Source organism: Bos mutus, chromosome X (assembly GCF_027580195.1).
Source record: "Bos mutus isolate GX-2022 chromosome X, NWIPB_WYAK_1.1, whole genome shotgun sequence".
In the NCBI taxonomy this organism is placed as follows: Eukaryota; Metazoa; Chordata; class Mammalia; order Artiodactyla; family Bovidae; genus Bos; species Bos mutus.
Window position 1 is genome coordinate 23,202,831 of NC_091646.1, and position 18,124 is coordinate 23,220,954.

At 39.5% G+C, this 18,124-nt stretch overlaps 1 protein-coding gene across 1 annotated transcript in view; it reads right to left on the bottom strand.

The window, feature by feature from the left end:
• Positions 1-1,716: 1,716 nt before the first annotated feature.
• The window catches only part of HPRT1 (hypoxanthine phosphoribosyltransferase 1), a 31,328-nt gene continuing 14,920 nt past the window's right edge, over positions 1,717-18,124 (bottom strand). Inside the window, exons 4-9 of the mRNA XM_070365754.1 lie at positions 13,098-13,163; positions 9,534-9,551; positions 6,709-6,791; positions 3,183-3,229; positions 2,952-3,028; positions 1,717-2,430 (exon numbers count right to left, since the gene is read on the bottom strand). Of these exons, the coding sequence (XP_070221855.1) occupies positions 2,383-2,430; positions 2,952-3,028; positions 3,183-3,229; positions 6,709-6,791; positions 9,534-9,551; positions 13,098-13,163 (339 nt within the window). The 3' untranslated portion in view covers positions 1,717-2,382. The remainder of the gene's footprint in view (positions 2,431-2,951; positions 3,029-3,182; positions 3,230-6,708; positions 6,792-9,533; positions 9,552-13,097; positions 13,164-18,124) is intronic.

Sequence of the window (18,124 nt, forward strand, 5' to 3'; positions counted from 1 at the left end):
CAGGTTGCTGAGGTGTTCTTCTTTAAGCACCAACATTTCCCTGGATGGCAACATTCCTAAAACAGAGTCTGTGTTGCCCTAGCTCCTAAAATCAAGTAAATGAAATTTCATTTTTCCTTCCTTATGAACATTCCTTATTGTAAGAGGCTGAAGTGAAAGAGCAGCCCTGAGGGATTACTGAGGTGTGACATTTATGACCATCTGCTCCAATCCTCAATGACTACATGGTCCCGGAGCCTGCAGCTTTTTCCTTTTAAATATTCTTCCTCTACCTTGACAGGCTGTTATCCTAAAAATTACTGCTATTCCTGTCAGTATCTCCCCTCCCCTTTCTTATAAATGTGTTAGGGGAAGCACACTGATTGAAACCGCCCACCCTGGCCAGGCACCATAGTAACTTTGCATGAGTTGTTTTATGACAGGAGATCCTGATAAGGAATACAGAAGTAATAAGCCACCACCAATCGGAAGAGTTCGGGAAAGGTCGAAAGGAGACACCGCGTGTCTGTCCACTTCCCAGAATCCCTCTCGCTAGCATCCGTCTTGGCTGAGCGATGTGTGCGCCACCAGGAAAGACTCTGAATTAAAGTGATTGGCCAAAGACCACCCGGAAACTAATCCCATCACCATAAAACCCGAGACTGCGAGCCACGCGGCAGAGCAGTTCTCCTGGGTTCCCTTGCCCTACTGCTCTCCACCCAGGTGCCCTTTCCCAATAAAATCTCTTGCTTTGTCAGCAGATGTGTCTCCTCAGACAATTCATTTCTGAGTGTTAGACAAGAGCCCAGTTTCAGGCCCTGAAGGGGTCCCCTTCCTGCAACAGAAAGAAGAGGGTGAGGCAGGTGTGCAGTGGGAGGCAGGATGCAGTGGTGAGTAGGGTGGCCTGGGACGCCTGGTTGGGGGCACGTGGTGAGGAGAGGACTTGGGAGGCATCCTCTTCCTGATCCTGGATGCTACACTCACAAGGTAACACCTCAGACTCACAGGTCACGAAGATCAAATGAGATAACAAAAAGTGAAAATATTTTGCAAACTAGGAAGTTCTAGGACTATAACACATTATTATTCATTATCATTCAAAGTTCCCTGTAGGGAATTACAGCAAACTTTTTAAGGCACAAATACAGCTGGATGGCCTACAAGGTTGCTAGTTCATACCTTACCTGGAGCAGAGAAGCAGTGAAGAGTTTTGGCGTAAAACTTAGCTTCCTGCTCCCAGAAAACAAAAAGTTTTGTTGTTGTTCTTTAGTCAATAGAGTATTCTCTACCCAAAGAAGGTAGCAGTCTATGTTTGAAAAGCTGTGCAAGTGTAGGTGAAGTTGTGACTGAAACAATTTAACAGAATTACAAAAGAGAGAGCCATGTTACTTTATTTTTGGTTGCCCCACTCAGTTTGTGGGATCTTTCTTCCATGACCAGGGATCGAACTTGGGCCCTTGGCAGTGGAAGTGCGAAGTCCTAAGCACTAGAGTGCCAGAGAATTCCCTGAGCCGTGTTATTTTAGCATAGGAAAACATAATAAACTATATACTATGTGTCTAAAATCTAAGGCCTCTGAAGAAGGTCTAGCTCCACCAACCCATTTTAATAGATAACCATTATTTGCTGTGTTTGGTCAAGATTACAATTAAACTATCTACTAAAATTTAACAGACAAGGAAAAGGTAGCCAACAGAAAACTAGGTTAATTTGTAGAGAAATGACAGGTATGCATAATTTCCTTTAAAGAGATAGCCTTTATTTGAAGGATTTTTACACTGAAGAATTCAAAAATGGTAGGTTTTTGGAACTTACTGACCTGTATTGAAAAGGAACTGTTGACAAAGATTCACCAGAAATGATCTGAACAAGCAAGAAAATATAGTTAATACTACCGAAACCTACTGAAACACTTGCGGGACATGCGGTCTCTCTGACACAACAATGCCTCAAAGTGCTGTCGTGGGTACGAGACTGCCTCTCGCTACTTTCCTAAGCACACAGTAGCATAGGGAACAATATTCAGTCACTTCTGTTCTTTCCTGAACATATAAAAGTTAAAATACCAATTAAAAAACTAATATATTCTTCTCTTCAAATGTTTCTTACACATACAATTTCCATATTTCCAGTCAATAGTGGTGTGGTTTAAGAGCTATTTCATTCACAAGTCAAACAACAATCTACCCAAAGGGAACTGATAGTCTTTAGGCTCGTAGTGCAAATGAAGAGTTCGGGAATGCAGCAACTGACATTTCTAAAATACAAAACAGATCAAATTCTTAGGAGATACATGCAATAAGCTCTATTAAGCAGCTGGCCACAGAACAAGAACATTGGATCATGTCACTGGTGATTTCACTGGGACGCCAGGTATTTCCAAACTCAACTCGGACTCTCATCTTAGGCTTTGTATTTTGCTTTTCCAGTTTCGCTAATGACACACACGTGCTATAAAATAAAAATTGAGAAATTTACATTAGAAAAGTATCATCTGAAGTAAAAGGCAAGAACAATATTTGGCATGTCTTCTATGAACAGTATTATGCTGCGGGGGTTTTAGTGAAACCAACAGAGGTCTGTGTGCCTTCCCCATCTTCCTCACCCATGCTCACAAATGCATTCTCCAGATTCCTGCCTCCAGAGGAGGAGGTGGGTATTTGAAGGAGAGTGACTTGAGACAGAAACTAGTTCCTTTCTTTCTTATGACCACATCCATCATCTGAAATAATAATGGGACGGTTATTGTGTATTAAAGCTGTTCAACTGTTGAGCCAGCAAGAAGTGTCACCCTCGCCTGGCCAAGTTCCAGCTCTAAGGATGTCTGTACTTGACTACAGCTTTATGTGACTAATGGGAACCATCAGTCTGTTCGAATTATGAGGTGCTGGAAAGAGAAAACAAGTCTTCCCTTTTGTAAATTTTTATATGGGTTCTGAAAACTGAGAGTGAAGAAAAGAAGCATTACTTACATTCAAGTCCCTGAAGTATTCATTATAGTCAAGGGCATATCCCACAACAAACTTGTCTGGAATTTCAAATCCAACAACTAAAAAGAACCATAATTCATCATTCAGATACAGAAAACATCACTTTCAAATCTAATATGTGTAAACATTCTCTAAAGTAACTCTAAACCATTTCATATAAAACTTGTTTGGGTTAAAGATGGTTAAATGATTGACGAAAAGTAATTCACTTACAGTCTGGTTTATATCCAACACTTCGAGGGGTCCTTTTCATCAGCAAGCTGTTAATTATAAAATGTGACATGTGACACGTGGAGACACCAGAGGGCATTACAGAAGAGAACATGTGTGTTCTGCAACATGGTTTCATCTGCTGTTTAGCCTGCTATGGTCAGTTTTCACAAACTCAAAGAAAGACTGTGAAATGGAGAGCAACATCACAGGGCTCGCTGGGCAGGGGCAGCAACGAGTTCACACTACATATGGGGCCCTTGACTGATCTCCACCTGGGACAGAAGGGACTGTTCTGAGAGCTTCCCCCTGACTACCCACATGCCCATCAAAGGGCAGCTCATTGGGAGGATGAATGGGTGGGGAATGCCAATGAGCAAAGATGATAAGATAAAGGCTCTTAGTCCCAAATCCCCAGAAAACAATCCCTAAGCCACAAATAAGTGGCTTACAAAGAGGCACTTTAGCCAAAAAATAAATAAATAAACTACCACCCTAAAGGAGCTGGTATTTATTTTGGAGAGCAGAAACTGCTGGTAGGATGCGGCACCTCTACAAAAGCTAATTTCATAACCCAAATGCTGCCTGCAGAATTTTTTCAGCTGTTAAAAAAAAAAAAAAACAAAAACCTGTAATGGTTCTTTGAAAGTCTTTACATATGATAAGGGCAGTCCCAAAAAAACTCAAGATTTCACACCTTCAGAGATAAGTATATTAAAAGGGCTGGAAAGGACCTGCACATCAGAAGTATCTGGGAACCTTAAAAAATATGTAACAGAACTCAGATGCCCAAGCCATACCCCTCACCAATTACATCTGAAGCTCAAGGGAAGGGACTTTTAAATTCTCAGGTGAGGGACTTCCTGCTCCAAATACAGGGGGTCTGGGTTTGATCTCTGGTCAAGGAACTAGATCCTATGTATCAGAGCTGGGAGTTCACAATGCCACAACTCATAATTCCACATGCCACAGCTGGGGATCAAGGATCCTGAGTGCCATGGCTAGGACCTGGGGCAGCCAAATAAATAAATCAAATAAATAATTATTTTAAAAAACTCTCAGGTGATTACGATGTACAGCCTAAGTTGAGAAGCACTAGCCTAAACCTTAGACTCCAAGAGATCATAGTCTAGTAAGTCCTTCGTGATTCTCCTTTCAGTAATGAGAGGAGACACTTGGACTCGGTTTTCATTTAGAAAGAAAATAACAAATCGATCACAGCAAAACCCCTTCCATCTACCTGAACTCATTCAGGAACAATCCAGAAAAGGTATCATTAAACTCAGTGCAAGCTGTACTAAGAGCTCAGGGGAACTCAGCACCTTATGTTCCTATAGATCTGAATGAAATAATTGGAAGTTACAAAAAAATGCACAGGGAGGATCCCTGCGTCCTTTCTCCAGTGTCCTCCAATGAACATTTCACATAATGTAGCAATTACCACAACCAGGACATGGACATTGGTGGACTGACCTTGCCCCGATCTCACCAGCTTTGCAGGCTCATCTATGTGTAGTTCTAGGCAACTGTATCACACGTGTGGACTCATGTAACCACCACCACAATCAGGATACAGAACTTTCCATCACACATGGCTTTCTCTTGCTACCTCTTTATTTATAGTCACCTCCAAACATCACCTCCTAACCCTTGGCAAACACGAATCTGTTCTCCATTTCTACCATTTTGTCACTTTAAGAGGTTGTATAAACGGAATTATACAGTATGTGCCCTTTTTAAGATTGGCTTTTATTGAACAGTCCCTTGATCCTCCTGCAAGTCATTGTGTGGATCAGTAGCTTGTTCCTTTTTAGGGCTGAGTAGGATTCCATGGTAGGGTGGACCACAGTTTAACCAGCGACCTACCAAAGGACATTTTCATTCTTTCCAGTTTGGGGCTATTACAAATGCAGCTGCCATGAACACGCACACATGGGTTTTGTGCGGATGCAAGTCCGCATTTCTCTGGGAGAAAAGCCCAGTGTACAGCTGTTGGGAGCTGTATGGCAGATACAGGTTCAGTTTCTTAAGAAACTGCCAAACTGGTTCCCAAAGTGGCTGCAGCATTTGACATGCCTCGCAGTTAATAGTTTTTATTTGCAATTTAACTTTGAAGTTAAAAAGCTTTCTAGTCATTCTTAACCCTGCTCTGAATAAAAAGAATAAGCTTTATGTTTCCTCTCTTTATGCATAAAACACAAATACACATACACTACACAAACAAATGCACAATATATCTGTGATATTAAATGTAATGGCAAGGAAGAGATTGAGAAAAAAAGGTTGAAAAACAACTGACTTGGGTCAAGTCCATCACTAAGAAATGACCTAGGTATTCTTTGACTACTTCACACCTCCAGCAACAGGAAATACCTCTCTCATGAGGCAGTCTTTCTCAGTTTCTCAGCATATTCCAGGAAAGAGGCACAAAAGAATATCTAGAGAAGTACATGCCATGGTAGGTTGACATTTAAAACCCTAAAAGCACGTAGACAAATAAGCAAGTGCACTGACTGGTTTACAGGAAATTGCTTAGAGCACTAGAATGCATCATTTCTGCACTTCCATCATGCCTGTCCCAAATCCTGATGATAAACTTGCACCAGCTATCAGAAAAGCCCCGAAGGACAAACTGCAGACATATGACTCAGTGGAAGGCTTACTCTGATTCAAAGATGTTCAACAAATACTTTGTTCCTTTAAGACAGGTTTATAAAAACCAGATAATCATTTAGGGGAAAAAAAGGCAGATCACTATCTGACCCCTACACAAAAATTGCAGATTGGTCAAATTTTTTAAAAAAATGAAAAAAAAAATCCACACAGGAATGTCAGTCGACAAAACACTTAAAATAGTACAGCATAAATTCAGTCAGGTTTCTGGGTTCAAATCTCACCTTTACAGTGATCCAGCTCTGTGCTTTTTGGATAATTCCCTATGCCTTGCTATCCCCATCCGTGAAGTGGGACTAACAACTGACCTCAGAGTTGTCGGGGGGGGGGGGGGTGAAACTCTAATTAGGGATAAAATAAACACAGGTAGAATAAAGCAAAAACCAGACAGCATAGGTAGGACCAGGAGGTGAGGCTGATCCAGAAGAAAGGAAGCAGGCACTGTCCATTTTCAATGTAGTTACAAGATGCGACACACAGGCCCACTGCATCACGTGACTGCGGGAGCTAAGGTGCTTCAAGGCCTACCCCTTCCCTCCACCTCCTTACTTGTCTTTAGGATCCTTGGTCTCAGTTTTGCAAAGTGGCCCCAAACCCTCTGCCATGCTACCCTGGACAAGTTGGTATCATTACTATATTGTTGGAAAACCAAATATTAATAACATAAGACGATAAGGCAACTGCACTGAAAGGCTTTAAAACGTGATGAATGATTTACAAGGACATTTACTGAGTCTTATTTGAGATTACATTACTTTTTGAAGATAAAACTAGAGTTGAAAAAATTTACCCTTACAAAGAAGCAAGTACTCTTTTTTCAAATGAAGTAGCTTATGTCAAAATGTTATATACATACCTCGCAACCTTGACCATCTTTGGTTTATGCTTCTTGACCAAGGCAAGCAAAGTCTGCATTGTCTTCCCAGTGTCAATTATATCCTTTCAAAACAAAGAAAAGATATTTAAATGGCAAATAAAACCATCACAGCTTTAAATTCAGTCATTATACAAACACACACAAAAAACCAAAATCCCATGTATAACTGGAATAACGCCATTTTTTTAACTGCAGTTATTCGCACCACAATTCATACTGAGATATTCTGGAATCTGAAAATCAGTTGGCTCTCAGCAAGCAGTAGGAACGCCAGTCCTCAGGGCTGGATTTTATAGGCACCAAGAGGTCAATGACAGCTAGTTTAAATATATATGCAAGTATGTACATGCATATTTTATTAGAGAGTTGTGGTTGCTGCCCTTCATTATAAGAGATTAGATATTTTTTCATAAATTCAAGATGAGGATGCTTTCCTTCCAACTCTTAGACACGGGTGGTTAAAAGACCACACTGAGAAACACTGTTTTCTATCATCTTAAAAGTGTCCAAGGGACTTCCCTGGTGGTCCAGTGGCTAAGACTCCACATTCCCAATGCAGGGGCCCGGGTTCCATCCCTGGTGAGGGAACTAGATCCTGCATGCCACAACTTAAGATCCCGCATGCCACCACCAAGACCAGGTGCAGCCAAGTAAATAAAGACTAAAAAAAGTATCCAAAATATTAAGATTTTACTAAATAGAATGACTTTACATGAAAGTGAATTTTAGCTATTTAGTCAAAAGTAGGACATTATTCAAAAGAAGCCCATCTCTAATTGGGAAAATATTTCTTCAACCATAACCCTAATGTTCTTTTGTGAAAATATTCTCTACAGATGGTCTAAAGCAGCGCTCACAAAATGAAGCTGTAAGTCATCAGAAACATCAGGGCTGGGGATTTGTGAAAAATACAGATTTCTGGGCTGTGGTAGACAGACTCTGACTCCCGCCCCCTAGTGGACACATCGAGAATAATCCCCTGCTCCCTGAGTGTGAGCAGGACTTGTGAAATGATGGAGTAGTCATTAGGTTGTGTTACACAAAACGGCTGGAGCAGCCTGGAGAGACATTCGGCTGGTTTTGAAGAAGTCAGCTGCCATGTGAGAGGGCCATGTGCTAGGACATGAGGATAGCCTAGCAAGAAACTGGGGCTCCCAGTCTCGCAACCACAGGAACTCAGTTGTGCCAACAATGGGAATGAATTTGGAAGACAGTACCAGAGTACCATGAACCACAGGTGAGATCAGAGTCCCAGCCTTGATTCAGCCTGATGAGACCTGGGGCAGAGGATTCAGCTACCCTGAACTCAGGCTCCTGATCCCTGAACCCTGAGATAATAAATGTGTGTTGTTTTAAGCTGCTTAGTTTGTAGTAACTTATTAAGTGGCATCACCCTAGACAAAAATGAATCAATCTGAAGTGGAATTAGTGAATCTGCATTTTAAAAAAGCAACCAGTTCCCAGGGATACTCATGTACACAAACCGTTTGGAAAGAGTCTTACTTGTTTATTTACTTTTTTAATCTATAAGCTAAAATCTAAGAACCCTGATAACAATAAAAAAATGAATTAGGGGTTACTGGCGGCTCAGATGGTAAAGAATCCGCCTGTAATGCGGGAGGCCTGGGTTCAACCCCTGGGTCGGGAAGATCCCCTAGAAAAAGAAATGGCAACCCACTCCAGTATTCTTGCCGGGAGGATCCCCATGGACTGTAGCCTGCCAGGCTCCTCTGCCCATGGGGCTGCAAAGAGTCGGACACGACTGAGCAACTAAGCACATGCTGCTCTTAAGCCTTACACCATTTGACACAAAAGAGTGAGAATTTATTCTATATAGTACTATGATGAGTAATTTGGCAATAAGAGTCAAATTGAAAATGTACAAATTCTACAACCAAGTCATTCCACTTCTAAGTGCCTGCACCCGGAAGGAACTGGAACACATGCACACGGGACCTCACAGAAGGATGCTCTCAGCAATCCTGTCGTAGTAGGAAAACCTGGAAGCCAGCTCCCTATTTGTAGGGCAACAAACAGGTTCATTCATACACTGCAAAGTTATGATGGATTTTAAGGTCAAGTAACTCTATATGTCTCAACATGAATAACCTCAAAACCAATTCTGAGTGAGAATAACAAGTTGCAAGAGAGAACATATAGAGACTATGGGCTTCCTTGATAGCTCGGTTGGTAAAGAATCCACCTGCAATGCAGGAGACCCCGGTTTGATTCCTGGGTCAGGAAGATCCGCTTGAGAAGGGATAGGCTACCCACTCCAGTATTCTTGGGCTTCCCTTGTGGCTCAGCTGGTAAAGAATCCGCCTGCAATTTGGGAGACCTGGGTTCGATCCCTGGGTAGGGAAGATCCCCTGGAGAAGAAAAAGGCTACCCACTCCAATATTCTGGCCTGGAGAATGTCATAGACTGTACAGTCCATGGGGTCACAAAGAGTCGGACACAACTGAGTGACTTTCACATGTAAATTATCAAAAGATATGCTTTGTATATGGTTATATATATGCAACAGAAGCATAAATACATGGATGGGAATGATATATGTAATTTTAATTTTTAAATTCCAAGCCAAAAAGAGAGGGGTAAGATATATACCATAATGTTTCCACTATCCAATTTAACTTAAAAATAAATTACTAAATACTTCTTACAAACGATCTCATTCCCTTATAATACAAGCCCATCACTAAAACTGATGCAAAGGAATTTCTTTCCCTGGGTTACCTTTAGGACTGCATATACCAAGTTAGAAAATCATAAACACCATATTAAAAATATGTAAAACTTACTTCAACAATCAAGACATTCTGGAAGAAAAAGAGAAATGAAAATCAGTACAATGAATCAGACAGTGTTTCCAATTATAGTTTAAGTCACATCATAACAAACTCTAAGGATTTCTCCAAATTCTTGTTTTAACCTACTTTACTATATCAAACCCTGATTTAAACAAATGGGCCATCTGTTGGGATTTGGAACTCTTTAATATAAAATTTTCACTGCAATGGAATTTTTAAAATAAAATTTGACCCATATGTTCAATTTTTTAAAAGAGTTTCCATTACTTAAACAGAATAATCTTGGGCAAGTTGAAAAATTTCTCTGGGCCTCAGTTTCCCATGTAGAAATACACTAATGTGTATTCCAACTCCAACATTCAAAAAACTATAATTTGTACAATAACTCCAAAATCATGCATTTAACTTACCATATGGAATCCTATTAAAACCCCCATTTTCTTGGTAGGCTGAAATTGATCTGCATGTGCTCATATTCTTGGACTAAACTAAAAAAAGATATCAATGCTTCCTGCTACCATAAACCCTTATCCCAATTTCTACCTCTTAGAATTTTATAGCTGAAAGAACGCTTAGAGGAAATACTGCCTTAACTGTCTAAGGTAGAGAAGAGTCCTATCTATTCTTGGGAATGAGGTAGCATTTCATATACTGATTATAATCAGTCATAAGAAGATTCATGTATATTATTTATTTGTAGTCCTCATTTCTCTGTCACATACCTATAGCATTAGGTATGATGTTCTCTATACTTTTCTAAGTCAGTGGTTATCAAGGGGGGTTTGAAAGAAACATTTGAAATTTTTTAAACCTCACCTTATTTAATCTGTAATTTTATAACTGCATGTATTTTATAATATACATTATATTACTACAATAGTTCATATACAACACTCTCTTTCTCATATTACAACTAATTTCTCTCTTCTCAAAAGACACTGTAACCTAAATCTTTAGGAAAATTGAATATACAGTTGACCCTTGAATGACAAGGAGGCTAGGGACACCAACCTTCCACACACTTGAAAACCATATATACCTTTACAGCCAACTGTATCACAGTTCCTCCATATTCACAGATTCAACCAACTACAGATTGTATAGTAGTGTAGTACAGATTGATAGGAAAAATGTGCATATGAGTGGACTCACACAGTTGAAACCCATGTTGTTCAAGGGCCAACTGTAATCAAGTAATGAACCAATAATTGTTTCACCACCCACTATGTGGTTTGCTCAGCATTTTCTCTAGCCCAGCTAGCACATTTGAAGGATAATATTTTCCCATCAGTAACTTTGGCTCACTGATGTGGCAATCAGAACCATGGGATGGAGTTATAGTTTGAAAACAGCATTGAATTATGAGACAGAAAAACTGGAGTCTAGTCTTGGCTCTAATACTAAGTAGCTGCAAAAGCTTGTCTAAATCATAATCAAAGACTTTTAGTACTATGAGACAGTTTACACAAATCAAAGTCTAGAGAGATTAAATATTTGCCACACAAAATTATAGTATCCAGAGTATGGTATCATTACTGTTTAAAAAATAAAAGAATGAGAATTACAACCATTATTGAGAGTTTATTTTATATCAAATAACTACCTCTTTACTTAATAAATGAAAAAAAAAAAGAGGCTCAGAGGTCAAATGATTTGCTTAAAGTTATAAAAATAGTCAAGTGGATAGACTTGAGAGGTTTTCAGGGTTCAAAGCCCATATTCTCAGCTACTAACTAGAAAAAAAAGGGAAAACTACTCATAGAGACAAACTGAAATAGAAAGTCTAAATAATCCATAATCTCACCCCTAAGAAATAACTTCACCCAACTTCTGCATCTTAATTTTTTTCCACAATAAATGAGCTTACTCAAAGTTATTTCAGAAGCAAAGAACTTGTGAGATCACAGAGCTATGCAGTGGGACAGCCATTAGGTGGGAAAGGCAAGGTCGAACGGAATCAGAAAGCTTTGAAGGCTAGGGCCCTTCCAGCACTAAAAACTGATTCTAGGAGTAAGGGCTTCAAATGACTTCTAAATATGGACAAAGCATGCTGAAAGGGAAGGAGGATATGTCTGGCAGAAAGGGAGAAGAGTCAACAGATTACAATTTCTCCTTTGAAGTTTTCAAAAGATGTTGAGGAAGACAACATTAGTTTGGCATGACCCTGATATGGGACCATAGAATTTGACACAAGTGTTGTATGTTAAAATTGCCTTACAGATACTCAGTCATGTAAGTAAGCTATAAGCATTAAAATCTGAAAACCAGAGGAAGAAAAGAACTTTGGAGCTACATAGACCTAAATTTAAATTCAAGTTCTATCATTCGCCAGCTTCCCTGGTAGCTCAGATGGTAAAGATTCTGCCTGCAATGAAGGAGGCCTGGGTTCAATCCCTTGGTTGGGAAGATCCCCTGGAGAAGGGAATGGCAATCCACTCCAGTATTCTTGCTTGGAGAATCCCATGGACAGACCATGGGGTCGCAAAGAGTCAGACATGACTGAGCGACTAACACTTTAACTTTCTTTCACTCTGCTGGCAGAGTGACTTTGGACAAGTCCTTCAACCTTTCTGAGTCCTAAGTTTCTTGATCTATAAAATGAGAATGATAATATCTACCTCACAGGATTCTTGTGAAACTTTTATAAGTTTATGCCTTTATATTTGGTACTGCATCTATCAGCAAAAAAAATAAAATAAAATAACTGGCAGCTGAAAAAGAAATCATAGCATTCCATCATTTATCACAGGTTACTCAAAAATCATTTCAGTGTATCAGAAGAAGAATATTCAAATATTTTAATAGCTCTATTATCTCAGCTAAATGTCTGTACTGGAAGATTTTTGATGTATTTAAAACTCTCTTTGCGATTCCTTAAAATAATAGTATATTTGAAGTGTTCGTACTACCAGAAACTGCTGAAAGTTCTACACAATTATTATCACTTGACCCTTTTAAGTCTCTGAGGTGGTTGCCAGTATCATCCCACCATACATATGGGAGACAGAGAAGTTAAAGAACCTGCCCAAGGTCATGCAGTTAGGAAGCACTGAGTCAAGCATTGAATCCGAAGTTCTCCAGCTCCAGAACCCACACTTTCAGTCACTACATTATACTGTTTATCTTTTAAGAAACGATGTGTGATCTATTTTTAAAAAGGAGGCTTTTCCCTTCATATATTCTTTTGAAGGATCCCAAATTAGATCCCCACAGAAGCATACCAACAGTACTTGGCAACAAGAGATTTGAAGTTTAACGTTGGATTCTGTGGCCTCTTTGCTATATGACCTAGCTTAGATGCCTAACTTAGATTGTTTCCAAGGGCTAAATAACTTGTGTTTGAGTACATAAATAACTATCTAAACTGCCTCCTGGTGATGGATTGAAAGCACAGTATGACTCTTGGTATGGAGTGTTCTTTCCTTCTCCCTCAAGATACATACCTTTCCCTAAGAGGAAGTTTATCTATGAGCTTGCCCCAAGAAATGAGAAAAACATCAAATAAACAACCTAACCTTACACCTAAGAGAACCAGAAAAAGAACAAGATACACACCTTTCCAGTTAAAGTTGAGAGATCATCTCCACCAATTACTTTTATGTCGCCTGTTGACTGGTCGTTCTAATTTAAAAAAAAAAAAAAAGGTATAAATATACATGTATATCCTTCCATATAATACACACACATTTCAAGTTATCAAATGGGAACTAGGAGATTTAAGAAGTTAGCTATCTCATGTCACAGCATTATGATACTCTAAGAATTATGTTTCTAGAAATGAATGACAAAAAATTAAGAAGTTCTAATTAGCCATTACTGATTTGATGCTTTGAAGAGTCCTAAAAATGGGGCACATGCATTTTTGAGTGGGCAGTATTACAGCAGCCACCCATCTTCAGTCTCAGGAATTTCTGAACCATGAAAGAATTTATTAGCATGACAGGTGTCTGGTTCTGGCCCAGGACCATTCCCATGAGTCAATCAAACTGTAGAGTCTGGTCTATATCACATTCAACTCCAAAGATATCTCCCTCAAAAGTCTAGCTGAGGCCCAGGCCATCTTCAGCACAGTCTGGGAAATCAGGTCTGATCAGGAGTCCTTTAAAGCATAACTCTTAGGCTCCAAGTTTTCTGCTATCATAGAATCTAGTAGAAACCATTAAGGAGTTTCAAAAAGGAACGCTCCACACCCACTCTAGCTGGTGGTGATAATGATCGTAATTCAACTGTGCTGGATTCAAGACAGAAAACTAGTGAACGAACAGTGAATGAAAGAGCTTAGACTTGCCCTTCCAGAGAGCAAACCATACCAAAGTTCTGCCAATTACAATGGTGCTGTAACAGATAAAGAGATCAAGGAACAGAATGGAACCCAGAAACAGACCCAGAAGCACATGAGGATTTAGTACATGATAAAGATGGCTATTTCAAGTCAATAAGAAAAAGAAGAATTATTCAATAAATGGTGTTTCATCAACTAGTAATCCATTTGGGAAAAAAATAATGTATGATCCCTACCTCATAGCGTACACAAAAATAAATTCCAGATGGATTACAATCTAAACATAAAAAATAAAGCCATAAGCAGACCAGAAGAAAACGCAGAATATTTTCACATTCTCAACAAAAATTGGAGACAACCAACATGTCTATTAACAGGGAATTATTTAAATTAAGGTCATCCACGCAGTGTAATACTGTGCAGCTATTAAAAAGAATCGGACAGTCTGTACATACTGTCCTGAACAACAGTAACTAAAATACCAAGTTGTAGGGCAATGTGCTGCCCATGAAGCCGTTTCTGTTCAGCATTTTAAAAAAGCTTATAACTGCAATTACCTCTGAGCAGTGACAAGGGATAAGAAGACTTTCTACTTTTACATGTAGGAATACTTGAGATATTTTGGGTTTGGTTCCAGACCATCACGATAACATGAATGTTGCAATAAAGTAAGTCACACAAATTTTTTGGTTTCTCAATGGACATAAAAGTTATATTTACACTGTACTGTAGTCTATCAAGTGTGAAACAGCATTATGTCTGAAAAACAATGTACATTCCTTAATTTTAAAATACTTTATTGCTAGAAAATGTTATCATTTATATGTGGAATCTTAAAAAATGGTACAAATGAACCTATTTACAAAACAGAAATCGAATCAAAGATGTAGAAAACAAACTTAGGGTTACCAGGGGTAAGGGGGGAGAGGGATACATGGGGAGGTTAGGATTGACAGATGCACACTGCTATATATAAAATAGATAATAAAGACCTACTGTGTGCAGTGCAGGGAACTCCACTCAACACTCTATAATGGCCTCTATGTGAAAAGACTAAAAAAAATGGATATACGCCCACATGGGGCTTCCCAGGTGGTGCTAGTGGTAAAGAACCCGCCTGGGAGACAAGATGCGGGTTCCGGAATTTGCCCTGGAGGGTGTGGCAACCCACTCCAGGATTCTCACTTGGAGAATCCCACGGACAAAGGAGCTTGGCGGGCTACAGTCCGTAGGGTTACAAAGAGTCCCACACGACTGAAGCAACTTCATGCACGCACGCATGTGCGTATGCATAACTGATTCACTGGTGTACACCTGAAACTAACACAACGGTGTAAATCAACTATATTCCAATAAAAATTAATTTAAAAGAAAATAAAGTAGTGACAGCAAACACTGTGGAGGATGCAGAGAAACTGGACCATTTATACTTCATGTGAGTGTACAGGCACTCTGGAAATCAGCAGTTTCTTTAAAAATAAAACATGAAACTATGGTACAACCTCCCCCAAAATATATATAAATAAAAATTCTAACCATCATTGGAGCCTTCAGTGAGTCTTAACCTTTTTGTAATGGTAACATCAAAGATCACTAATCACAGATCACCATAATAAATAAAATAATAATGAAAGCTTGAACTGTTGTGTCAATTACCAAAATGTAATTCACAGATGTAAAGAGTGCAAAAGTGTTGCTGGAAAAATGGCACCAATAGACTTGCTTGACACAGAACTGCCAAAAACCTTCAACTTATTTTAAAAAATGCACTATAAAATGAAGCACAATAAAACAAGCTGTGCCTGAATACTTCTATATACACGTCCATATTTGATGGCAATGTTATTTTTGAAAAACACAAATGGGCCAACAGAACACAGTGATGCAAACGAATATAAGATACAAAAGTATGACTTCCAATATAAAAAACCCTTGCATATCACTTCTCATCGCCACCTCTTATTCTAACTAACCTAAAACCTAGAGTTTCAAACACAGAATAGAAAACAAAAAGTGTACAAAACTTGAAGCTTTCAATGAGCACAACAAATCAAGGTAAACAGCGACATCTTCTGTTGAAATTTGGTATTACACTCCAACTTCAATTGACCCTTTTGTACAGAGGATAGATCTGAGAACTGAAAAGTATGGAAAGTATGAAATCATGGAAAAAACCCTGTGATCCAAAGGCGACGGTAATAGGGAAACAGACAAGAGAACTCCAAGTATGCAAGACACTGCTGCTCTGATAGATCTAAATCTCCATATTCGTGTTTGCCCCAAGGGTTTTAGCTTCTAAGGCTTCTTTGATGAAAACACAAACAACTTTTAAAATGCAGGCTAAAACAGCACATTCATTTACGAAAAATGTTACAGTCCACTGTGCTAGAGAAGGCAATGGCACCCCACTCCAGTACTCTTGCCTGGAAAATCCCAGGCTGCAGTCCATGGGGTTGCAAAGAGTCGGACACGACTGAGCGACTTCACTTTCACTTTTCACTTTCATGCACTGGAGAAGGAAATGGCAACCCACTCCAGTGTTCTTGCCTAGAGAATCCCAGGGACGGGGGAGCCTGGTGGGCTGCCGTCTATGGGGTCGCACTGAGTCGGACACGACTGAAGCAACTTAGCAGCAGTTCCCAAATCGCATACAAATGACAACCATGAATCCGTTCCCCCCCAAAGGATTTCCCTCACTCCCTCCATTCCCGTTTAGGTCAAGGTTCCCACTGTCTCCCTGCTGCATTTCACTACTGAGGGACTCTCAAGTACTTCAAACTTCATGAGATGATGGTACTGGCATGGGAGAGCCCAATCTGTCCTTAACTCAGAATGTCACTGTCTACTACATAAAATTCCCAGAGAAGCTCTTTGGGTTTACAAATACATACCCTTAGTGTCTGTGTTTCCATTTTATCAAACCTTCTTTTTTAAAAATATCTATTTATGTGGCTGTACCAGGTCTTAGCTGTGGCATGGGAACTCTTAGTTGCTGCATGTAGGATCTAGTTCCCTGACCAGGGATCGAACCCAGGCTCCCTGCATTGGGAGTGCAGAGTCTTAGCCACTGGACCACCACGGAAGTCCCTCCATGTTTAAAAAAATAAAATTTGTGGTTTCATGGGGCCAAACGTGACTACTTCCTTCATGTTCTATGAGTCAGGGTGCTTGTATAAAACCTAAGCTGCGCAAGAAGGACTACATCAAAGTAAAAATCCACAGGCAAGGATGAGAAAACACACTTTTGACCTTTCTGTTAGAGTTTCTTTACACTGTGGACAGTACATATCCCCATTCCTGCCAATTTAAACTGAACAAATTCTTTCCCCCATCAGTGTCCAATAGTCTTAGGTCAATAAGCAGGAGAAAGGCATAAATCACTTCACTTGCTTTATATATATAAAAATAGGTTTACAGAAGATAAGCTTTCAACCACATCAAAGTGGTACTTTACATTTAAACTTTAACTGTTCTGGAGAAAAAAAGCATACCTTAAAGCAATTGACTAAATACATACAGATTGAAAGCTACTGACCTCTTCTTAGAAGAGATACTTTAAGAAACTACTCCAATATTTTCTACATTTTTCTTTAACAAACTCACTCAAAGAGCCAGCTTCTTACAAATAACAAATCACTATAAGTAATTTGCACCTTTCATGTATTTAACAGTTGGCCTAATCAAGCTACTAATCAAGTGACCTCCAAAATTAAGACTGAAACTTATAGCTTTATGAATCTTGATTATAATTGAGGAAAAAAATCCCAGAATTGGCAAAATGAATTGTCTTTGCATGCAAAACTGATGAAGAAATAATAGGAAGCCCATATCAGAGGATCCAAGTCAGTTAAAAAGTTTCCCAAGTAAGACTCTTCTGCACAGAATTAAAGGCCTGGGTTCAAATCAAAGGCCTGCATGATCTTGGGGAAGTCACTTAATCCCTCTGCCCCTCATTGTTCTCAAATGTCTTGTTGCTGTTGTTTAGTTGTGTCCAACTCTTTTTCGACCCCATGGACTGTAGCCCGCCAGCTTCCTCTGTCCATGGGATTTCTCAGGCAAGAATACTGGGGTGGGTTGCCATTTCCTTCTCCAGGGGATCTTCCTGACCCAGGCATCAAACCCATATCTCCTGTGTCGGCAGGTGGATTCTTTACCGCTGAGCCACCAGCGAAGCCCTCCCAAATGTACACTGAGATAAGTCCTAACTCAAAAAAGGTTTCTACAAGATTTAAAATCCTAAGAACAATTTCATTTTAAGGTAAGCCATTTAGTCTGAACACATCATAAATCAGGCTAATTT